The 25034-nt window shown below is 44.3% G+C and overlaps 1 protein-coding gene across 1 annotated transcript in view; it reads left to right on the forward strand.

The window, feature by feature from the left end:
• Positions 1-19676, forward strand: part of LOC146009351 (prominin-1-A-like) — a 111696-nt gene extending 92020 nt beyond the window's left edge. The window contains exons 15-25 of the mRNA XM_083149640.1: positions 4842-4926; positions 5127-5273; positions 7414-7479; positions 8650-8745; positions 10966-11019; positions 12400-12480; positions 12570-12638; positions 13529-13618; positions 16095-16207; positions 17732-17755; positions 19157-19676. Of these exons, the coding sequence (XP_083005766.1) occupies positions 4842-4926; positions 5127-5273; positions 7414-7479; positions 8650-8745; positions 10966-11019; positions 12400-12480; positions 12570-12638; positions 13529-13618; positions 16095-16207; positions 17732-17755; positions 19157-19208 (877 nt within the window). The 3' untranslated portion in view covers positions 19209-19676. The remainder of the gene's footprint in view (positions 1-4841; positions 4927-5126; positions 5274-7413; positions 7480-8649; positions 8746-10965; positions 11020-12399; positions 12481-12569; positions 12639-13528; positions 13619-16094; positions 16208-17731; positions 17756-19156) is intronic.
• The last annotated feature ends 5358 nt before the right edge of the window (positions 19677-25034 follow it).

Below are 25034 nucleotides of genomic sequence, written 5' to 3' on the forward strand. Positions count from 1 at the left end.
ACATTCCAGCCCCTCAGATAAAAGTATGGTGGTGGCATCTCAGAAGTTCCACAGCTGCCACCTGCATTAAGTACAGCAAGGATGCCCCCCCCCCCCCCCCCGGTTCTGACACGCTGATGTATATACAATAAACAAGATACAAACCCCTAATTAACATACATTCATGGTCAAAGTATTATATAGGACATATTCAATTAGCCCCAGGCCTACTGCATTAGAATAACATTGAGTTTTAACACCCGAAGCTAATAAATGTTGAGCCTACTGTATTTCCTCCTGCGGTAAAACCCACGGCTAATGAGTTGACACGCTACCTACCGTAAGGGCAAGACTTCGATTTCTGATTGAAAGAGGTTGCAAACCGAACTGAATAGCTCAGACCACTGCAACAAACCTGTTGTAAGGCCTGCGTCTGTTGTAAGGCCTGCGTCTGTTGTAAGGCCTGCGTCTGTTGTAAGGCCTGCGTCTGTTGTAAGGCCTGCGTCTGTTATAAGGCCTGCGTCTGTTGTAAGGCCTGTGGTTAACTGAATATGCCCCTAGACCGAGGAATGAGGGGAATATGGCAGTAGTTATAAAGTGCACCTTAAAATAACCCTTGAACCACAAATTAAATATTAAGTTAATTACAATTAAATCTAGTAAAACTGAGTTTCTTTCTCTTCTCTTTATTGGTTTATTTTTATTTCTTTATCTTTTTATTTTCATTTTTATTTCTTTCTAGATTTCTTTATTGCTTGTGTCTTTCTTGTTTTTCTTCTTTTTCTTGTGCTCTTTCTTTTATTTTTACTTTTCTTTTGCTTTTTTCTTTATTTCTATCTTTATTTTTGTTTCTTGTCTTTCCATTGTTCTGTCTGTCTCTCTGTCTTTCCCATTTAACAATGATTGTATTTTACAATGCAACCCTGGGCGCTAATATTGTACCCAGATCGTATTGCACAATGCGATCATATTGGGTGAATGTCTCACCCGGCACCCGCAGGGACAAAGGCTCTGCAACGTACAATGAGGGCCACCGGGGCTTCTGCATGTGCACCGTCATCACGACCATCGTACAGAGGGGCCGTTTCCAGTGGAGGTTTTCTAGGCAACCCTGCCGGAACTACATTCTACGTTCTGTAGCCCATAGGCTACAACAGATGCTGATATCGGGAATGCTTTGGGTAAATCGAATCAGCATCGCATATCCCATAGAAACCTATGGGGGATGCAACTTACTCTTTCTTACTCTTTCTTTCTTACTCTCTTATTCTTTCTTTCTTTTTCTTTCTTTCTTTCTTTCTTTCTTTCTTTCTTTTTTTTCTTTTCCTATTGCTTTTTTCTATAGCTTTTTTCATTTTCTTTCCTGTTTCTTCCTTTCTGTTTTCTTTCTTTACATTTTCTATTTTTCTCTCTTGCTGTGTTTTTTTATTGATTATATCTTTGAGTTTGTTTTCTTTATTTTCCTTTTCTTTTTCTGTTTATTTCATCGTTTCCGTGTTTCTTTATCGATTTTTCTTTTTGCATGTTTCTTTTATCTATCTTTCTGTTTTTGTCCTACATTTTTCTATATTTTCTTTTATTTCTTTTTAATTCTTTTGACCTTTCTCTTTTGCTCTCTTTCTCGCTGTCTTTCCTTTGCATCCTAGTAAGGATTTCTTCCCCATAGACATCCTTGTGATAGGCAGACTTGGTGGCGCCCCACCACATCCTGGCGCCCTAGGCGGCTGTCTAATGGTAGAGCTCATCCTGCTTTATTACCTATCGGATCCCTTGTCCCGATGACACATAAATAAAACCAATAAGGATTCCTCATTTCTGTGAATTGCTTATTACTAGGGACTGGCCGCATAGATTAATAAATATTTACCTTAGTCCTTACTCGGCCATCATTCCCCCTAACCTCAGGTACACGGTCCTTTTATTACACAAGTTACTTATTTATCTGCTGGTTTCCTCCATGTCAGCCTTTATACACCAATGTCTAACTTGTGGCTTGTGTCTCCCTTTCTCTATCTCTGATCCCGGAGCTGCCGATTTCCCTAAAGGCCCATACGCACATGTCACTGGCATCTTCAGCATTGTGCTGAATGAAGTGCTTAAGCACAGACCGCTCAGCACACATTTCTGAAACATATGCGATGCACCGGCTGAGTGATCTGTGCAGACCGGTGTTCTCACCAGAGAATATGGCAATATGTCTAGATTTTGACTGAATGCAGTCAAGATTTAGTCTGTCGATGGCGACGTGCGGGACCGTGCTTCACCGTCGCTCACGGGCATGCACACCACGCGATCTGTGCTTAATTGTCAGATCATGTAGAAAATAGGGGTAATATCGCCCCGAGTGTATGGGCCTTCAGCTGCAGAACCCCTTAGTTTTTCTATACAAACTCTGCTGGGCTCTTAGCTTGCAAAGAAACTTGTCTATAGTCCAATTTATATAAGTAATAGAACAATTTAACCCATTATCACAGCATTTCATAATAGAGATGTGGCATGGAGTATATTAAACCATAAGCAGCGAAAATGGTTGCTCTAATGTGAAAGTCTTGGGGTAGATGTATCCAGAATGGAGAAAGAAGCACCAAAGATGGCTGATCCTTGGTGATTTCAACGCATGGGTCGATGATGAGCTCTCATGTCTTGGTCAAGACCTCCTGTGTACTATGAACACTTTGGGCCTCACACAGGTCATTACTTCTGCTACACATAAAAGTGGCCACACTCTTGATCTTGTCTTCAAGATTGGATTAGAAGTCTCTGACCTAAAAATAAACCCAGTCACATGGTCTGACCACCACTCAATTTGGTTCTGTGTTGCAACCCCTCGAAATAAAACCTTACCCTTGGAGTTGACCAGATATCGCCCAAGGAGGAGTAGGACTCCCCAGGCTCTTGCAGCAAACCTGAATCTCTCTGCAGTAATGGGGGCCTGTGAAGATCATTGTTCCCTAGTCTGTTACTATAACAGGGCTGTGACAGCTGCAATGGATATTATATCCCCTGTATATGACCCCGTACACCACGACGTCAAGCCCCTTGGTTTGACAACAGTGTTAGTGAACTCAAGAAAAGGGGTTGGAGACTTGAAAGACTGTGGAGGAAGTCGAACATTGTAGAGGATAAGCTAAAACGAATGAAACATACTGGAGAATATCAATCAACAATCACTAGTAAGAAATCAGAGTTCCTGTCAAATGAGATCAGAGCAGCAAACAGGCCAGCTCAGCTTTTCCGTACAGTGGAGAAGCTTCGCAAACCAGCATGCCTGCAGCCTGATGGAGCCCTCTCCCAGTCACGTTGCAATGAGTTTGCTAAATTCTTTGCAGATAAAGTATCTTCCATCCGGGCTGGAACTCCCACAGTGTCATCATAGGAGTTCCAAACTATCAAGCCTGCGAATGTAAGCCACCTGACTTCGTGGAACAGCTTTGACCCAATGGATGTAAAAGACATTGCAGAAACTACCCGACGGCTTCGTCCCACCACCTGTGACCTGGACCCTGCCCCAACTAAGCTACTAATACGGGGCCCGATGCGTGGCGAGCGCAGCGAGCCCACAAGGGGGGGGGGTAGGGATCGATCCACAGCCACCCCATGTCGGCATTGCGGCAGTCGGGATTCTGGCGTCGGTATTTCGACCGTCGGGATTCCGACCGCTGGGATTTCATACTGATCCCGGCAAGAGACAGAGGTGACTGCTCAGTCTTCATCTTTCTGGATCTCTCTGCAGCTTTTTATACCGTGGACCATGATATTCTAATTCAGTGCCTGAAACAATTCTGTGGGTTGGATGGCTCAGTTCTTAGCTGGTTCAAATCATTTCTCACTGGTAGGTCACAGAGAGTTTCATCTGGAGTGTATTCATCATCACCAGTGCCACTTCCATGTGTTGTCCCGCAGGGTTCCATACTATCCCCCATGCTTTTTGCTGTTTACATTGTACCACTGGGTGACATAATCAGACGTCATGGCCTGGTCTACCACTGATATGTAGATGATACACAACTATACCTGTCCTTTGCCCTCTACCTCGGTCTCCCAGCAAAAGAATTGCACAGCTTGCAGATGGTACAAAATACAGCCGCCAGGCTAATAACTAACCAGCCCCGCTCCAGCCACATAACGCCCATTCTGTACTCCCTTCACTGGCTGCCTATAAGAGGGCGAATCATTTTCAAGATTTGCTAACTGACTTTTAAAGCTCTACATGACCAGGGCCCAAGGTACCTGCAGCAGCTTCTGATCCCTTATTGTCCCACCCGATTACTGCGATTGGTTGATGAAGGACTATTAACAGTACCTCCAACTCTATGGAACTTACTTCCCCGCTCAGTGCAAGAAGCTTCCACTCTGGAAACATTCAAAAATAGACTCAAGACTTTCCTGTTCACCCAAGCATTTCACTAACATCCCTTGTTAAGTTGTAAGTTTTGTATTTTGTGATGTAAAAGGCTAATGCAAGCACTTTTGAGTCCTATTAGGAAAAAAAGTGCTTTATAAAAAAATTATTATTATTATTATTATTAGTAATAAAGTGCAGTCGTTGCCCATGGCAACCAATTAACTTCTAATCGTCATTTCAAGGACTGTGCTATTGGTTGCTTTGGGTAACCTCTCCTTTTTCTCTCCAAGACTGGATACACCTCCCCCTAGTCTGCCTGTCTGTCTATATGTACTAGTTTGTTTGACGCTGTTAGAAAGGGTGTTCCATGATGGAATATAAATAGTACAGAGATGAGAGAGACCAGAGAGGAGGATAATGTGGTAATTATAGCACCTGGTGACACATCTCGGGTTGCTGTGTATGGTGACACTGGCACAAGTTCCTCACCGGCCACGGTCTCCTCCTTCTCTTGCAGTGACTGCCAGAATAATGATCCGCTGTGGACCACTCTAAGCCTGAACTCCCTGGTCAATCTGGATGAGTACCTGAATATCAGCGAGGTTAGTATTACAGTATGGCAGCCGTGAGTTCCGCTAGTGCTTAGATACAAACTGCACAGTGCTATAGACGCAGCCTATAACACAAGCGTCCAACCTGTGACCTGCATAGGTTATTATGTGGTTGTTGGGGTCTGTACAGTTTGTACGTTATCGTTCTCTATGTGTGGAGATGACGTATGTTAACCCCTCCGCCCCCACAGTATACGTCCGATGTGAATTCGACTGTGGAGAACATCAATATCAGTTTATCCGACATCACCTTCCTGAGCAGCAGTCAGATGGAACAGGCGGCCAATGTGTCCACTTCTGGAATATACGATCTCAACTTCGTGAACGTCACTCAGCAGGTGCGGAAACATTACAGTGTGCTCATCTTCCAGCGCTGTGATTGGCTGCTGATTAGTATACTACTACAGAGGGATCAATATATGCACCCCTCCCCCCATGACAGACATCATCATTTTCAATGATATGGTATCATTGTTTAACATCTGTGTATTTGTTATATATATTTCTCTTTTTCAAATATTTCGCAGATTTGCTTAAAGTTTATACCACTGCAAAATTGTATAATTGCCACAAGAAGGGGATTTTCACAAACTGTGATGAGGTTTTTTCAATGACGAGTTGTGCGTCATTGCATTAGTTTGTCTTATGTTTGTTGATGTGTGTATGTAGGTTCGTATACTAAACCCCTCCTTTTTCTTATTGATACCTAATAAAAGTTTTAAGTTTTAAAGTAAATTAACAAGTTGTGCCCCCCAAAAAAGAGTACTTTTCTTTCTCTTTTTTTTGACTTGTATACTACTATGTAATGAGAACGCATGAGATTATTCACATATCAGTATATAGAATATCTTCTCTCCCTAACTCATAGCTCTGGCTCAACCTCTCAACTCCTTCTCCCTACTGTGATGCCCCCGTCCTCTGGAACTCACTTCTCCACACTGTAACCCTACCCTAATCCCCAGCCGTAACCCTACCCCAATGTTTCTCCTTAGATTGTCTGATACATAGCCCCCATAATCTACGCTAATCCCCAACCTAACCTAACCATAAGCCTACCCCAGTCCCTAACCGTAAGCCCACCCCAGTCCCTAACCGTAAGCCTACCCCAGTCCCTAACCGTAAGCCTACCCCAGTCCCTAACTGTAAACCTACCCCAGTCCTTAACTGTAAACCTATTCCAGTCCCTAGGATGCAAGAAAGGTATATTTTAAACTGCAGGAATTTCAGCGCTATAGGTCTGCTGGAGGGAGATAGAACACTTGTGGTGACCCCGCACCACAAAGAATAAGACACAAACAAAAGGAGAGATGTGTCCAAGACACATCTATTGTGTTCCAATCCCTCCTGCGACCTGGGAATAGAATATAAAAAACCACGTTCCTATATTACATAGAACGCTCCTCTTCTCCGCCTCTGGTAACCATATGTAGCAATCAGTATTCACAGATCTCACTGAGTGGTATAGGGATAAGACAGTGGACCCTTCACCAAAGCTGAATCCCCCTTGAAGTGGAAAAAAAGTACCAAATACACCCCTTATAAGGGATAGGCGTCTCATCTTCTCCGACGGGTCTAAGCTCTCAGATACACTGATTCCACCGGATACTCTTATTCACCCGATTCCCTGCCGCAGACGGAGATTCTAAGCACAGCAGCCAGGGGTGAAAGGATTGTTCTGAAAAACCTCAAGCTTTATTGTTATTTCCATATGGCACACCACCACATGGAGCCTTTTTCCTGATGAATAAGAGTATCCGGTGGAATCAGTGTATCTGAGAACTTAGACCCGTCGGAGAAGAGGAGACGCCTATCCCTTATAAGGGGTGTATTTGGTACTTTTTTCCACTTCAAGGGGGATTCAGCTTTGGTGAAGGGTCCACTGTCTTATCCCTATACCACTCAGTGAGATCTGTGAATACTGATTGCTACATATGGTTACCAGAGGCGGAGAAGAGGAGCGTTCTATGTAATATAGGAACGTGGTTTTTTATATTCTATTCCCAGGTCGCAGGAGGGATTGGAACACAATAGATGTGTCTTGGACACATCTCTCCTTTTGTTTGTGTCTTATTCCAGTCCCTAACTGTCAGCCTACCCCAGTCCCTAACCGTCAGCCTAACCCAATCCCTAACCGTCAGCCTACCCCAGTCCCTAACAATCAGCCTACCCCAGTCCCTAACCGTAAGCCTTCCCCAGTCCCTAACTGTCAGCTTACCCCAGTCCTTAATCGTAACCCTTCCCCAGTCCCTATCTGTAACCCTTCCCCAGTCCCTAACCGTAAACCTTCCCCAGTCCCTAGCCATAACCCTTCCCAGTCCCTAACTGTCAGCTTACCCCAGTCCTTAATCGTAACCCTTCCCCAGTCCCTAACCGTAAGCCTACCCCAGTCCCTAACCGTAACCCTTCCCCAGAAAGAAAAAGAAGAAAAAACAAGTAAAGTGATGTACTATGGTGTGACCACTTCTTTTTTCATTGCAGATGGACAAGAACATCACAAAGACTAACCTTGTATCTTTTGCTGATCAGTTGGATGCTTTGGCCACCGTAAGTTATTACTAACACTGACAGATTATTTAGTTTAAATGAAAAATAAAAAGGGACCGGACAGTCCTTACAGATTCATTTGTAGACCTGGGATGGAGAAATCCGTATGTGGCGTTACAGTGCCTATCGCATGCCCCTGATTAGGAACCAGGGGCATGACTGTAATGTAGCAACACACTGGCCCCACAATTATCTCTTCTGATCTGTTTATCAGCAAACATCGATGATGGTCAATCTGGAAATGTAACTTGTTAAAAATCCCCTATTCCAACCGTTTTTGGGGGGATATGCAATCCTCCACCGCTATTTCCGATGGGGGAAATAGCGGTGGGGCCCTATTCAATGTTGTCTTTACCGACAGCATTGAAGAGTCATCATGGCAGAACGAACCCGACTTTAAAAGCTGTCGGGCCCGTTCTGCCAAGAACGGCCGTGGATTGTTGTGATCTCGACAATCCACGACCGTTTGCGCAGACACGCCCGGTTTTTGCCGATCGGCAGGTGGGACATTTTTGATTTCTCTGATCCCCTAACAATGGTGTTGCCAGAATATGGGCTTGCACCGATAAGGGCTACAAGTGTGGGCCCATTACCTTTCTCAGACCTCATGTGTCTATTAACTTCTGCTGAACACTACAAAGGGGGTAGACCCAATTTAGGTCGACCACTGAAGGCCGACCGGCCTTATGTCGACACCTAAAATAGGTATGATATGGCTAAAGTCAACAGGGTCAGTAGATCGACACAAGCATTAGGTCGGCAATAGGAATGTCGACAATAAAAGGGTCGACATGAGTTTTTCACAGTTTTTTGTCCCAAATGTCGACACAGTCAACATGGACACCTTCTAAGTGTACTGCGTTCCCTCACATGGCTCCCTGGAGTCACCTTGCTTCGGGCAAAGTGCCGGCATGGGATCGGCACACTATTTTATTCTCCCACCGCGCCAATTTCAACCCTGTATTACCGTAACAAAACAAAAATTGGCTGAATTGTTTTGTTTTACCACACGTACAATCGATTTTACTGTTATGATCGTATACTTTTATTTATATTTTTTGACTATAATTCCTTTTAAGATTCAGTATTCAGTTCTTAACTTCAGTACTGAATGAAATATTGAATAGTTTCTCATTATTGAACCTTTTTTGTTTTATATTTTTGGAACAGAAAGCACCAGATCCCTACAAAGCGCAACTGTCAGCTGAGTCCGCCTCCCTCCGGGCGCTTCAGAGCTCGATCGACACCAACCTGGTCCCTGATATTGTAAGTGTGATGTTTTGTGCCAGACAATGTTCCCTTTGTGGAACACTTTAGAAGATGGCGTAACCCATAGCAACCGGACCATACAAAGACCATTGTCAGTCTGTGCACAAACACAGGCAATACAACATCATACGTTCCTCTAAAACCAAGGATCACAGAGTCATTACTAGGGAGGTGCGGAGCACAACTGGGTGTAACCCTTCCAAGTGTTCCGCTGTGACATTATCCCACCGTGCCGGCAGAATCTCCGGGGGCAGCACTGCATCTCCACGTGTGGACCCCCCCCACACCCCTTCTCATTTGCGCGCCTGCGGAACACGCAATGGGCAGCTGTATATAAAGCAGTGATAAGGGAGGTGAAGTGGACGATGGCAACCAATCCGCACTGAAGGAACATCTATAATTTGCATAATATAAAGTTATACAGAGCAGCTGATTGGTTGCCATGGCCCACATCTCCTCTGGCTCACTTCTCCTCCCTTATCACTGCTTCATACATCTACCCCTCAGTTTCACCGACCTCAGTAACGATGGCTTCAGTCTTCAAAGAAGGCCAAAGGAGGGTGGCATGACTTCATGGTGTAATCAGGTACCAACTACGAATCCAATCTACAGTACAGGACAGGAGGGCTGTGTGACTAAGGGGTTGTGTAGGGGAGGAGTAATCATGCCCCTCCCAAATTTTGTGACCATGTCTCTATTGGCTGTGGCACAAACCTTAAAAACGACCCTAAATTTTTTTTCTAAAACTTAATCTGCATTGTCGAAAACAGCCGCTAAATTGTCCAATTTGCTGCCGTTTTCAACGGTCCACTGCCGTTATTGCTGATCCGCGGGTTATCCGACCATCGGAAATGTTCCCGACGGTCGCATTAGATTGAATAAATCGAATGTAAATTTGACCTATTATTGGCAAAAATTTACAATATTTTTGACCTTCGGAAATGTTGGCACGGATTGAATACCCTCCCTTAGTCTCAGTCCTTTTGACTTATTTGATAATATTACTGGTGTTTCTGTAGTCCATTGTCAGTCCCTTTTAATCTGTCTAGGCCAGATGTATTAAGCTTCAAAGTGTGATAAACAAGCAGCCAATCAGCTCCTACCTGTCAAACCCAGCCTGTAACGGGACACGTAGGAGCTGATTGGCTGGCTGTTTATCACTCTCCGCTTCATCATTTTTTGAAGCTTGGTACATCTGGCCCTTAATGTTCTTTCTCTTTTCCTTGTATTAAGGTCAGTATTGTTATTACTTTAGTGTTGCTGCCATATGGAATGTGCTTGCAAAAGCAATTATTGCAAGTATTTTAAAAATGTCCCTTTTGGCCTCTTCACTGTAATTGTCCACTTTGCCTGTCTTCAAGCCCCAGCGCTCCTCAGAGCTAATTACACTTTGATCTTGTGACTTTCATACTGGGGTGATACATCTAGCAGTAAAAAAATGGACCATGGTTGAAGTTGCCCACAGCAACCAATGAGCTGTGAGGTAATATTTATCAAGTACATTTTATAAAATAACCAGAAGCTGATTGGTTGCTTTGGAAAACTTCTAAACTGGAGTCTTTTCACTGTTTGATATATCTCCCCCAAAGCTTATTATGAAACATTACTGTTATGATGTTCGGTCATTATGACTGCCAGGTAATTATTATTACATATACTATCTTCCTGTATTGGCAGAAACGAAAATAGAGTGCAGGGGCCAGGTGCAAAGTACTGGGGCCCACAGACTGACATGACCTTTGCCCTTTTCTTGGTGTACTACTTATGCAATGGGACCCAGCATTATTTGTGATTATTCATTATTCTCAATTGTATTAAATATCACTAATTTGTATGTTTAGTGCCAGTTCTCTTTTTTGTTTTATTTTGCTATTGTCACACTCTCTACTTCATGTCCATACTTCTAAATACCATCTTTCCAACCATCCAACTTGTTGTCCAATTGGTTGGTTTGCTGTAAAGTTAATGGCCCATTTATCTCAGAGTTTTAACTGTTTAAAACTCTTGCATATGATAAATGGTGCTCCAGCCAATCAGCTCCCAACTGCAATGGTTTCGAAAAAGGACAGTTGGGAGCTTATTGGGCTGAAGCACCATTTATCATGCCCGAGTTCTAAATAGATAAAACTCGGAGATACGTGGGCCCCATAAATGTATGACCGGCTGAAGTGTGATTTAAAAGTAACATTTCTAAACTTTCTTATTTTTCGTTTACAGAAAAATCTGAATACAAGTATTGTCAACCTGCAAGCAACAACACAAACTCTGAAGGTACGTTCACGTTACATGTGAGGCCCAATGACCAAAAACATTGACCCCACTGAATAAAGTGTATGTGTGTGTGTGTGTGTGTATGTATGTATATATATATATATATATATATATATATATATATATTATTTATTTGCAGTTTCTTATATAGCGCAGCAGATTCCGTTGCGCTTTACAATAGTGTGTATATATATATATATATATAGCGCCAGAAGGGTTCTGCTGCTCCTTACAAATGCATAAACAGTCAAACAAAGCAAGAGAAAAAATGTGCAAATGACACAGAGCAAAACATTGCATAAAATGGGAGCAGGTCAGAAAGCAGCGGTGCCTCCACGAGTGGGCGGGTGGCAGCAGCAGTAGCAGAGCCGGAGGGTGGGTGGCAGAAGCAGCAGAGAGGACGGTGTTGCCGGGAATCAGAGGTGTGGTCTGGAGCATGTATGGGCGGTGTGGCCTGCACATCATGACCTCTGACCGTCACGCTATACAGAGCTGCACGCCAGGGTCGGGAACAGCCAGGCAGCCTTTGAGAGGGTGCTAATCCCGGAATTCCGGGATTGGAAGGTGCAATCCCGGGATACAAATCACAGCATTTTTAGAGCACTACCTCTTGCATTTACAGGCCAGATGTACTAAGCCTTGAAAGGTTGTGGTCAATAGGTGTCTAGGGCAACAGTCAAAAGGTTGACCAGTATTGGTCGACAGTCAAAAGGACAACATGAGTTATTTTTTCTTTTTCTTTTTTGTGTCGCGAATGTCAACATAGTCGACATGGACACCGTCGAAGTGTACCGCGTCCCCTTTCATGGCTCGATGCACTCGCCATGCTTGCTGCGCTCGGCACACTATTTTATTCTCCCACGCTGTAATTGATGGTAGGGTATGAAATCCCCCCTGTCGACTTAAAAAAACGTGAAAAACTTATATCGACCTTTTGACGACCTTCCCATTGTTGACCTAATGCTTTTGTCAACCTTAGCCATGTCAATCTTCAACCTAGTGACCTTATTCCCGTATATCTGGGGGGGATCATTAACATTTGCTGATATTGGTCAAAAACCTCTGTTTCCCGCCAATATTGTATGATAAATATTCCACCAAAGAGTAAAAATTTACTAAAGGTTCTAAAAATGAAGAGAGGTGATGTTGCCCATAGCAACCAATAAGATTCTGTCATTTCTCTATTGTATCCTAGAAAATGATAGACAGAATCTTGTTGGTTGCTAAAGGCAACTATTTATTTTATAAACCTTCAGTAAATTTACCCCTAAGTGTAGAAAGTATAATATATTTTTGAGCGTTGCGGCGAGATGTTTTGTTTTTGCCTTTATGGTATAATGCTCCTTTTAATGTTTCTTGTTTGCTTTTTTTTTTATACAGGTTTCTTTGAACTCAACCCTTACAGCCATTAACTATGCTCAGACCTTCATTAACACAGAAGTGGTGGGCATTGTGAAGAAGGTAAGCTTTGTGATTTTATTGTAAAAGACACATACGCTCATGAGAAATAACTTGTATAAATTGGGTGTGTTTTTTATTTTTATACACAGGCGACAACAGCGTATGTCAATACAATATTGGGATTCTTTACATCGTACATCGACTGGGCGAAGAGAATGGTGAGTCTTGGTATTTAGTTGTGTTGGACTTTGAATAATGGCCCTGATTCAACATCATTCGGAAGGGGCCGAATTCCGCCTTGTTTTGACATTTGGGGGGGTCTGCGCATGTTTGTGCGTGTAGGGACCCCGGGTGTGAATGTTTTACACTCGCCCATCCATTCGCTCTAAAGGGGGCTGGCGGGGGCGGACAGAGGGGCGCCCAGCGTTTTATGGAAAACACTGGGTGTTCCCCTGAAAATGCGGGCGGGCGGCTGATATCACAAGAAGACAGCGCCAGCCCCCTCTTTGGTGGACACCAAAATGAGTCAGTGACCATCAAATTATTACTCTCCCCCACGACCTAGTGCAAGGGGATGTGTTCGCGCACATCCCCTTGTATGTTACCAAGGGGATTCGGGGGCGGGGGTGGGGGGGGGTGCCATTCCGGTGGCATTAAGCCACTCGCTAATTAGAGAGAGACCGCTGCTTATTGAGTGGCAGTCTTTATCTGACAGGGCCAATATCAACTGTGGGAAAAGTTTTTGTTTTTTTCCAAGCACGTTGTTGAGGGAATGAGAGAGGCAACAAAGAATAGAAAATGTGGATGCCGATAGTGAAACTGATAAAACTAAATTATTGGGGGGGGGGTCGGGGGTGGGGCTGGATGCGCACAAGTTTTGGTTGTGGGGGGTGCCCAAATCGTAGTTCCACCACTGGTGGGATGAGATGTGTGCCGGAGCGTGCATCTCATCACACCCAACAATTGCACCGTGTATGGGCACCATTAGACAAAGACTTCTTTTGCTGTAAGGAAAACCATAAAGCACAAGCCTGCAATTACTGAGTGTGCTTTCTCTGATACATTCCTGTGTCCCAGATCATAGACTTCTGTGCTCTTATCTCTTTAGCTCACCACAAACCTCGCTCGGTGCGGCCCTGTCGCCAATGCTTTGAATTCTGCAGAAGTCATTGTCTGTCAGTATCTGGTGGACACTTTTGTAAGTATACTTTCTATATATATATATATTATAGCTCTAACCTTTACTGATGCACAGGATGCCAGTGGTTCCCAAACCTTTTTTTGAATCACGGCTCCCTAGAATCAGGGTTGCCTACCCCCATGTAGAGGGCATCCAGAAAGTAGGCAGCTATGCCTGGAATAGCAGTATTACATACCTCTCAGCATTAGAGGAAGGGAAAGCGGGACACTGCACGAGCCTGGAATATTGGGGGCGTGGCCTAGTGACAAGGGGGTGTGGGCTATACTTCCATTGGAGAAGTAGTGTATGGCAGGGATGTGGTCACTAAGTCGACCACAGGAAGTCCACAGGCCTTAGATCAACACCCTCAAAAGGTCGACAGGGTCATTAGGTCGACACACACATTAGGTCGACATGAGGAAGGTCAACACTCAAAAGGTCAACATGGGTTTGTTGACCTATGTGCCGACAGGTGGTATTTCATGCCCTACCATCCCCTAGGGCGTGGTGGGAGGATATAAATAGTGTGCCGAGTGTAGCGAGGTACCGGGCCTGAAGCATGGCGATCACGGTGCACCGATACAGTGTCCATGTCGACATTTGGGACAAAAAAATGTGAAAAACCCATGTCGACCTTCCCCCATGTCGATCTAATGATTGTGTCAACCTAATAACCCTGTGGACCTAGACCCATGTCGACCTTTTGAGGATGTCAACCGAAGGCCTGTCGACCCAGTGTAGGTCGACCTTCCTGTTGTAGACCCATTGATCCCAACCGGCGCCTGCGGCTATGGAGGGTTAGGGAGAGGGTAAGCGTTCTAAAGGTGCCCATACACATTACAATTATTGTATACAATATTGTATACAATATCGCATCTCATCCGATCTCGGTTTTGCGATGACATCAGATGAGATGAGATCTAGTACAAAAAGTATGTGCAGCACGTACTTTTTGTACTAGATCTCATCTCATCTGATGTCATCGCAAAACCAAGATCGGATGAGATGCGATATTGTATACAATATTGTATACAATAATTGTAACGTGTATGGGCACCTTTACTGCAGAGTGTCAGGGATGCAGCTGCCTGTGATGTCACCGCCGCCATCACGGCTGCTGGGATCCTATACCCAACCCAAAGAATTTCCTCGTTAGAGTCCCCAACTCCAAAAGTGGTTGATTAAAGTTTTCGGGATACCAGGGCTCCTGCAGAGTACGGGGCAGATGTAAGAAGCAGTGATCAGGGAGGAGAAGTGAGCCAGAGGAGAAGTGGCCCAAGGCAACCAATCAGCACTGAAGTAACATCTATAATTTGCATAATATAAACTCATACAGAGCAGCTGATTGGTTGCCATGGGCCACTCCTCCTCTGGCTCTCTTCTCCTCCCTTATCACTGCTTCCTACATCTACCCCAGTGTGAATCCACCAGCAACGGCACATCCGTGACACTGAATCTAGCAGTGCTGGAAATAGGAGAGAACAGATATATATACGGCCGACCGTATCAATCTGTTGTGTGGAAAGAATTAAACAATTTAACAAATTCCAAATAAATCACATTAGCTATAACTACACTTTGCCAAGTGCACAACGCCCTCCTAGAAGCTTGTTATGACCAATTTCTTACATGTCAACACAGTTTTCTATTTTCCGGGTGCACTGTATATATATATAACTGTCACCTGTTACAAATCTATCACATGTTTTACAAACTCTCAGCGATAAAATTTACTAAGATGGGAGTACTATTGAAGATGGGGTGTTGCCATAGAAACCAATCAGATTCTCGTTATTATATTCTAGATCAGGCATGTCCAAACTATGGCCCTCCAGCTGTTGTGAAACTATAAGTCCCATCAAGCCTTGCCACAGTTTTTCAATTAGGGAATGCTAAAACTATAGCAAGGCATGCTGGTATGGGTAGTTTCGCAACAGCTGGAGGGCCACAGTTTGGACATGCCTGTTTTAGATGGTGCTAAATAAATAAGTAGTATAATCTCGTTGCTCTTGGCAACATCTCATCTAAGTAAATTTACCCCGTAATGTCAGGCTCGCTAGCATATAATTCCCTGCTGAATATTATTTTACTCCCTTTTGTCATTTCGAATACTGCGGTCTATGTACTAAGCCTAAAGATAAAGTGGATGGTGAGAAAGTATCAGCCTATCCGCTCCTAACTGGTCTCTTTACTAAGCATTAGAGAGAGATAAGATGTGTGAGATAAAGTACCAGCCAATTGGCAACTAACAGCCATACATATTGTAAAGCACAACGGAATATTCTGCGCTCATTAGGAACCATCGACAACACTGAGGCATGATGAGGCACCGTATGTCTCATGCCTCAGCAATGGCTAGGCTGCATTCTTTAGAATGCAGGGTTCATGTAAAGTATAAGCGAACTTTAATTGTTGCATTCTTTATTTTAGTTAAAGCCCCTAAGGGGGAATACTGTAAAACCTGTTGCCCATTAAACATTGTATTTCTCCCCAGAATGCTTTTTGGTTTAGCCTGGGCTGGTGTACGATCTTCTTCATTCCCAGCATTATTGCGTCCGTGAAGCTGGCGAAACATTACCGCAGGATGAAAACCTCCGATATCTACGAGTAAGATATTGTCCTGTTGGATGATTGGATTTTTTAAATATGTCTTTGTTGTTGCTGGTGTAATTTTGTATTTAGAGTATCATACCTTTTAAACATGAGGTAGTATGAGGCTGGGGAGAGGCAGGGTGCTGTGAGGCAGGAAAGATGGATGGGAAGGGGAGGGGCCATGATAGAGGCGGAACTACCATTGGTGCAGCACGTGCAGTGCATCGGGGAACCTGAGGACTAAGGACTGCCCCTGTCACCCACTGTTTTTCCCTGCAGTGTTACATATGGTGAACTTTGGCTGGGGGTGGAGGAGGGGGGCCAACATTACATTTTTGCACCTGGGCTCACCACCCGCAAGTCCCGCCACTGGGGCATGAGAATGATTAGAGAAAGGGGGAGGCGGAACTTGAGGCTAGCAAGACACTGGGGCATGAGGCTGGAGGGTCATGGAGTATCATGCGGCTGGAGAGGCACGGGGGTATTAAGTGACATGAGACTGGATAGACGAGTTGGGTTTGAGTTTGAAGAGAACATTGAGGGATGGGCCTGGTGAAACACAGGGGCGATGAGGCTATGTGGTGGTTACATGAACCGGTGATCCGCCGAATAACCTGTGTAAAGGTTGACTTAGGGAATCCATTGCTCTTTAGACATTATAGGACCATGGAGTAGATGTATGAAGCAGTGATCAGGGAGGCGAAGTGATCCAGAGGAGGAGTGGCCCATGGCAACCAATCAGGCACTGTATAATTTTATATTATGCAAATTATAGATCTTACTTCAGTGCTGATTGGTTGCCATGGACCCTTCATCCTCTGGCTCACTCCTCCTTTATCACTGCTTCATACATCTGCCCCTATAAGTTTTATCATAAACCGCTATTGGGTCTTGCTAGGACTTTCAGCATAAGGATGAAGGTCCATAGCTTGTCTGACTTGAGTGTAAACAATTCATATTCATGGCGGGAAGTACTAACATACGCAGCCCCTCTTTGCTGGCTACCGCATAGAAATTAATTGCACATGTACTAACAGATGCGATTATTATCGCAAAGGACAGCTCTTGCATTGAGCTGTCCTTTGCAATACGGCAGCGGGTCCCTGGCGGCTCTCCCCCTCCTCTTGTGGCCACTGTGCCTGGTTGCTTGGTGTCGACTTGTCCTCCTACTCCTCCCTGCATCTGGAAGGAGAAGTACAGACCTAGGGAGGAGGAGGTCACTGGTCCTGGCAGGACAGCAGGAGGCTGTCCGGACACAGATGAGGGGGGGGGCCCGCATCGTTGCGGGGTCCATGCGGGGCAGTGGGGGTCGCGATAAGAATCCCATAGGCTTCTATTGGGTATTGCCAGTTTTGCTGGCGATACAGCCTGTTGCGGTAACCCGGCAATCGGGTTTTAGTGCCCCTGATAACAGGGTTTTTACTGCATTTTTGCTTTAGTGCATCCCGACCAAACGGAGAGAACCCTTTCCCTACAAAGTGTATTGTTACCATTGTGTTTCTAATTAGCATTCTAAGCTTGTGTTTGTTCTTTCCACAGAGACCAGAATGACCACATGGAGATGTGAGTTTTATTATCTTTTACTTATATCGCCAACCTATTACTCAGCTCTGTACCGCTCTATGTATCACGATACGAGACAGAAGGCAAAGATGGTCCTGCCCAAGTGAGCTTTAAATATTCAAATGTGTTTTTGGTACGGCTGAAGTGATTGGAGCACGTCGGAGCAACTCAATTATTGCCCAGAACGGGCGCCTATTATTTCTGATGCGCCCAAAGACACTGGGATTAGTCTTGCCAAGCAGCTAAACCTGACTAAGATTCTGCCCGCAACGTGAAACATCCTGTTTAAGCGCACGTTTTGCACATTTCCGCTCAGAGCCGACACTTATTGCGGCACTGGAAAATCAGTTATTGGCACAACCTACTAAGAAAGGTTCAGCAGGCCAGCCGTGCGATATTCGGCCCTCTGGTGACCCTACTGAGCAGCGGTAAGGCTGAAGTTAGATATTCGCTAGGCAGTCTGGAACTCTTTTACTAGGTAATAAACAGCTTAATATAATTGCACTTCGATCAGTTGTAAGCAGCCACATTCATGCTCTTCCATGACACTAATCGCAATATAGAAAAAGACAATATGTTGTGACCACAAGCCATGACCATAACACAGGTGATCACACCCCCCTTGCTGTGAACCATTCAGGGGTGGAATAAGAGACGAGAGGGGTCTGTGTGCAGGTTGCGTAAGGGCCTCCCTCCTCTCTGGCTGCACAGTATACTCTGGCGTTATGCCACAATGTGATGCGTTCACATCCAGGTGGTCAGGATGCCGGCGTTCATTATACCGATGGTACCGCTAGGAGACCAGTGCCGGAATTCTCACATCAATGCGAATGTATGCACCGGAATCCCGACTGCCGGGATGTCAAACGGTACCGATGGAGCCATTTTCATTTATCCCAAAAGAGCACCATGTCTTCCTGTCTCGGCGCACCATTTGCCAAGAATGTGTTTGAGATGCTTTCGTGTCCCATTTACGGCAATGGGACGTGCAAGCGTGTGAGACGCTATTGCGTCTCCATCTCGGTGAAGGGTGCTCCGAGTCGGGAAGACGAGGAGTGCTGTTGGGATGAATGAAAATGGCTTTATCTGTAGCGTCAGGCTTCGGAGGTGGGGGCTAAGTTTAGTCAGTGGTGGGGGACTTAGGGTTAGACACTTAGGAGGGGGTTAGGGTTACACTGCCGTGCAGGAGAGGGTAAGGTTTAGGCAGTGCGAGCGGTACAAGGGTTAGGGTCAGGCTGCCAGTGGGGGAGTGGCAAGAGCAGGGAAAGTAAACGTACCTGATGCCTGTCAGATTCCTTCTAGCCAGTGTTGGTATTGTGCCGCCAGCATCTCAACCACCAGTCATTTATATGAATATGCCCACCTTGGTAAAAAAAAAATCTTTTTTCCCCCTCTTTGCAGGACATCTACTTCCCAGCAATTCCTAATTCCTCGAGTGACTGCAAAATCTTGAGGTGCATAATCATCAGAATTATAAAGCACTACTCAAAATGGCTTCCAGACTCCATTTCCTGTGTGAGCCATATGAAGATTCTTTGCGACTTCTTTTCTCGGCGGCCATATTTATTGATGAAATCGTGATCTATTTATTTTCTAATCGTTTACTTTGATATACTGGCACTGAAGAACCCCGCCTGGGTGAAATCAGCCCACAAGAGGAAAGAACGATAAACTATATTTTAAAGATTTTAAATTTGTTTACAGGGTGGAGGGTCTTCTGTAGTTATTAAATGGGCTGAACCGTGAGAGAAAATGTACATGGACTGCGCTGCAGGAGCCACCAAATGAATCCGGACTGCTGATGGGGGATCCTCAACAGCGCCCAAGAAGCCACGTACATGTTTTTATCTCGTGGAAGATATATTGCTCGGTTTAATGTGAACATTTGTTTTAGAGTCTAAACGTTATTAGTTGATTTGTTTTTAGGTGAGTTATGAACACGGTCCATTTATGCAACATCAGCCATCTTGTCTCTTCGCCTTGTTGGCAACCATTTTGTGGTTGAGCTAATGGGGTTTATATAGCTATGGGGATTAAATAGCTGCTAAAATGCAGACTTGGCGGCTGGGATAGAATCATGCTGATCAAGGCTGGACCTGACGTCCCATGACTTCCCATCAAACACCTGTGCACGCCAGCTTTTGCCCTGACACTCCCAAATGACGGCTTCCAGACAATCAACTTGTCTACATCCAACGATAAAAAAATAGCAGGATCTTATCGCAGGATGGCCTTGTGCATGCGTACTATGATGCATACTATCGATTATTGCCGACCTGCAAATTCATAGCCGTGCGATCCAGTCTGAATAACCCCCAATGTTCATGAGGAGAGTGTAGCTAATAGCTTCACTAAGAGCTCTAGGGCCTAGTGAATGGTTTATAATGCATTGTAATGACTGGTGCATTGCTTGGCTACATTTGTATCCGTATTCAGGCAGCCCACAAAATGGCTGCTTTATGTACTGTCCAAAACGGTGTTTCCTAACTTCGGTCCTCAAGAATCGCTAACAATCCAAGTTTTAGTGATCTATAAATGCTTGAGCACAGTTATTTAGTTTAAAATTGTTGACTGAGTAATTAAGTCACCTGTGCTCAAGTATGGTTTTCCTTAAAACCTGCTTTGAGGATCGTGCTTGGAAACCTAGGTTTAAACAATATGGGTATAGTACTGGCATTGATGTGTAGATTATTTAGCAGATAACTACAGTTACACCTCAGGGTTTACAATAAATATCCCCAGTACGTATTCTGACCCCACGGGCCTGAACTGCCTGCCATCATTTTGTGGACTGAACAAATCCATGTGAATACAGGATACAAATACATTAGAACCAGTGTTAATACCTCCGTGATTCTCCAATCCATATTATATAATTGATAGCTGCACATTGTTGACGTTGGTTCATCTCACAAAATGGCTGCCTATACTGTGTTAATATATGCACTGTTCCCTACGCCTTGACATTTAGGTAATGTTCCCTGCATTTTGACATAAACTTCAGTTGCTGGAGGTGAAATGTGCATTTTGGCAGTTAGCTAACTTTAAGTAGTTGTTCCCAGTACTCCTCACGCTGGGCCTAATTTAGCATAGATTGCTAATTGGAGCAGTCGCTGTGGGCTGTTAGCACAACACAGCCCTCCAGCCACCCGGAAATACCGCCCCTTGCAAAATTGTGAATGCATCGCAAATATCGGTGCATTTGCAGATACATTCACAAAAACCGAACCATCAAACTGCTTTTTCCTTCTGGGGATTCTACTAATCTGCTCAAAGACCAGTGGTCATTGCTAACATCAGAGATCCACCCGAAAAATGCCTGCGCACTCTGGCTTCTTCACAAACATGCCATACCTCCCAGCTGTCCTGATTACAGTGGGACAGTTCCGCTAATTGGAGATTGTTCCGCTGGCCCTCCCGCAGGTGGCAATGTCCCGTGGGCAGGGGGGGCAGTTGACGGGGAGCCAAAGATCACTGCTGATTTGCTCTGTAGCTGGTGATCCCTAAAGAGATGTGGCGTCTCTTCAATGCAGGAAGAAAGGAGGGAGGTGGCTAGGACTGCCTAGTTGCTAAATGAGGGCATTTACACCCCCAAAAATAAGAAAATTGGGGGTCGTGGTGCTAGGTCACGCCTCCTTTACTCAAGCCAATGCCCCCTTGTCCCTTAGCTCCACCCTCTTTTCAGGCTGGCCTTGCCGAGGTCACGGCCGGAACCCATTTGGTAATGGTTGGGAGGTATGACACATCCAGAAAATGCTGTATTATGTTTCCGCCCATTAATGCCAGCTTCCTGTCGCTCGATAATTGCTCGATTTACAAATTCTCTAATTATTGAGATGTTGAATTAGGCCCGATATTATCTTAGTTACATCACCAGCAATACTGTAGGGGTGTGTAAGATATGCTTACTATAATGATGGTATAATATATATATATATATATATACATACACACACACACACACAATGCAATGTTTACACGACATAAACATGCAAGTGCTGTAAAGCGATTGACTAGATATTTTACATTGACCGCTTCTGACGTTTTTCTGACTGACTAATTCACTGGGACAGTTTTATTACGTTATCCACATTTATGGATGTGTTCTACTGTTTGTCTCCTTAAATCCAATTTCTACCCAAATTGAATTCAGAGACGCGTGCTTGTGTATTAGTTTATGAGCTGATGGAATGCAACCAACATAACTGAAGGGGCCTGGGGCACATTGCTTTGTCTTTACTGGGTTACAAAAAAAACAACCTAAAATGATATTACATTGGCCCGGCCTGTGGTGTCTCATGTGATCCTCATCCTGCTAGTGTCACAATGGTGCCGCTGCTCAGGCTGGAGAATATAGATCTGGGCACAGGAAATGCCGGCACACCCGCCGCAGCCGCACCAATTACAGCCCATTATTAACTACTATATGTTCAATAGACAGAAAAGTGCATGGGACAAGTCAGGCTTTACAGAACGTGCAAGAGAATTAAGTTTTTGATGTCCCAACAACCACCTCAGCTGTCACCCAGACAAATGCACCGCTGGAGCTCCAGGTGTTTGTAAAATTACCAGTGCCAGCAAACCCTAGCAGCTGGGAGAGCAAGCTGGGGCTTGTAGTTTGACAGGTTGTCCAGGCCCGATTAACAGCCTTCATTTTCCTGGTCTGTGTATTGCATACCTCCCAACATGACCCTCTCCAGGAGGGACACAATGCTCTGCTCCTGGACTTCCCTCTTAATGTATGATTGCTATCACCTGTGGTGAACAGATTAAGGGCCAGATTCGCTAAGCTTCAAACTGATAAAATGGGGAGTGATAAACAGCCAGCCAATCAGCTCCTACCTGACATGTCACAGACTGTGTTTGAAAAATGTCAGGCAGCAGCTGATTGGCTGGCTGTTTATCACTCTCTATTTTATCAGTTTGAAGCTTAGAGAATCTGGCCCTTAATCTGTTCACCACAGGTGATAGCAATCATACATTAAGAGGGAAGTCCAGGAGCAGAGCATGGTGTCCCTCCTGGAGAGGGTCATGTTGGGAGGTATTTGGAATTGCATGGATACATAGGACGGACTCTCGCATCCCGATATGGAGAATTTGGACAGGGGCTTTGTTTGTAAACTAATCTCCTAACCCAGAGGTGGCCAAACCGCAAGATCTACCAACAGATAATTTATCTTGGGCCAACTGTGGCATCTATAGTAGGAATGAATGCAGCAGATTTGAAAATGTGACAGTTAGTAATGACTACAGCTGTGCACCAGCTAGAGAATTTGGAAAACATGGACCGTTGGGAGAGCTCTAGGGCCAGTTTGGCCACCCCTCCCCTAACCCTTCCTCGTAGCATCCTGACTCACCCTCCTTACTAGCATATCTCCCAACTTGACAATATCTGATAAAAATACACAAAATTTAATTGACACAATAAAAAAGCACAATAATTAAATAGAATAATAATGCATATGCAATAACCTGGCACCTATTAGAATAATGAGTATGTCCATTCCTAGTACACCGCCATAAATGGATCCAATAATGTCCAGAATGCAAGGTAGGTATAGTTACCGCAGGGTAATGTCCGACAGGAAGATGTTTAATCCTGGGTGAGGAAGAGCAAATGCTGGAATCTTCAGGTGGTCGGTTTAGAGTCCCGAATATTGATGCGGCAATTGAAGTGACAAAGAAATGATCTGTTCTGGAGGCGGCTGGTCTGGACCAAGTAGTAGTGGTGTTTAGCTGGAAAAGGTGCCAAGGGGTCTGCTCCTGACGCGTTTCGCTGTATCAGAGTACAGCTTTCCTTTGATAAAGCTGTACTCTGATACAGCGAAACGCGTCAGGAGCAGACCCCTTGGCACCTTTTCCAGCTAAACACCACTACTACTTGGTCCAGACCAGCCGCCTCCAGAACAGATCATTTCTTTGTCACTTCAATTGCCGCATCAATATTCGGGACTCTAAACCGACCACCTGAAGATTCCAGCATTTGCTCTTCCTCACCCAGGATTAAACATCTTCCTGTCGGACATTACCCTGCGGTAACTATACCTACCTTGCATTCTGGACATTATTGGATCCATTTATGGCGGTGTACTAGGAATGGACATACTCATTATTCTAATAGGTGCCAGGTTATTGCATATGCATTATTATTCTATTTAATTATTGTGCTTTTTTATTGTGTCATTAAATTTTGTGTATTTTTATCAGATATTGTCCAGCGCTACTATTTTTCTGTATTCTTTTAGTTTTCTCTAGGGGCTCTCAACCCCTTCCCTAGTAGCAGCTCCACTAAAACATCCCACCACAAGGCGCCTAATAGGTTGGTTTCCCAACCATCCATTTTTATCTCCCAACTTGACCCTGTCCAGGAGAGACACAATACTGTTCCTGGACTTCCCTCTTAATGATGATTTTGAAACCGGTTAATTGATAATAAAGGTGTTCAATACAAGTGATGGTAATCATAAATTAAGAGGTAAGTCCAGGAATAGAGCATTCTGTCCTTCCTGAAGAGGGTCACATTAGGAGGTATCCTACTAGTCCATAACTCCTCCCTGCAGTCTAATCCCCCCATACTCAAAGTGGGATGCCTGCTGTCATTATTTCGGTGTCTACATCCTGATCCTTTTCGAGGTTCCAGTGCCAGTATTTCAATGGCAGTACATTGCCAGCATCGGTATAGAGCTGGCTATTGTGGTGACATTCTTGTGGAAACTACCTATTTTTTAATAGAAGACAGGTCCCCCCCCCCCCCCCCCCAAAAAAAAAAAAAATCTGAACCATCATATGAGGGAGGAATCTGATTGGAGGAGGAAAAAGGTGTTTAAAAAGATTAAAGACTAGATGCACATCCCCTCTATGTATTAAGTCGCACCAATCACGCTGCTGGGTTCAATTGAAATCCGCATTAGCGGTACATTATTTTCAGGCACCATGGCACCTACAATATCCTTTAGAAACACAAAAACCCGTGTAACATAGAACAAAGACTATCATTTATATTTGTATATTCAAAATATATTTTGTGATAATACTTTGGTAAACAAAGAAATAAATGTCATTGGAATTCCGGAAGACTGTGTTGCCATGGGATACTGTTTATTCCAATGCTACATACATCTATTTTGTTAATGAATTAATTTGTATGACAAATAAATTCTGTCACATCTGTGTTCTGTTGCTTCCTGTGTTATTTTTGGACTAATCTCCAGGCATTTGTTTCTATGAAGGTCCAAAAACATTAAAAACGTTTATCGAAAAGCAAAAAGTGCTCGAGAAA

This window comes from Crinia signifera, chromosome 6, assembly GCF_055691185.1.
Source record: "Crinia signifera chromosome 6, ASM5569118v1, whole genome shotgun sequence".
NCBI lineage: Eukaryota > Metazoa > Chordata > Amphibia > Anura > Myobatrachidae > Crinia > Crinia signifera.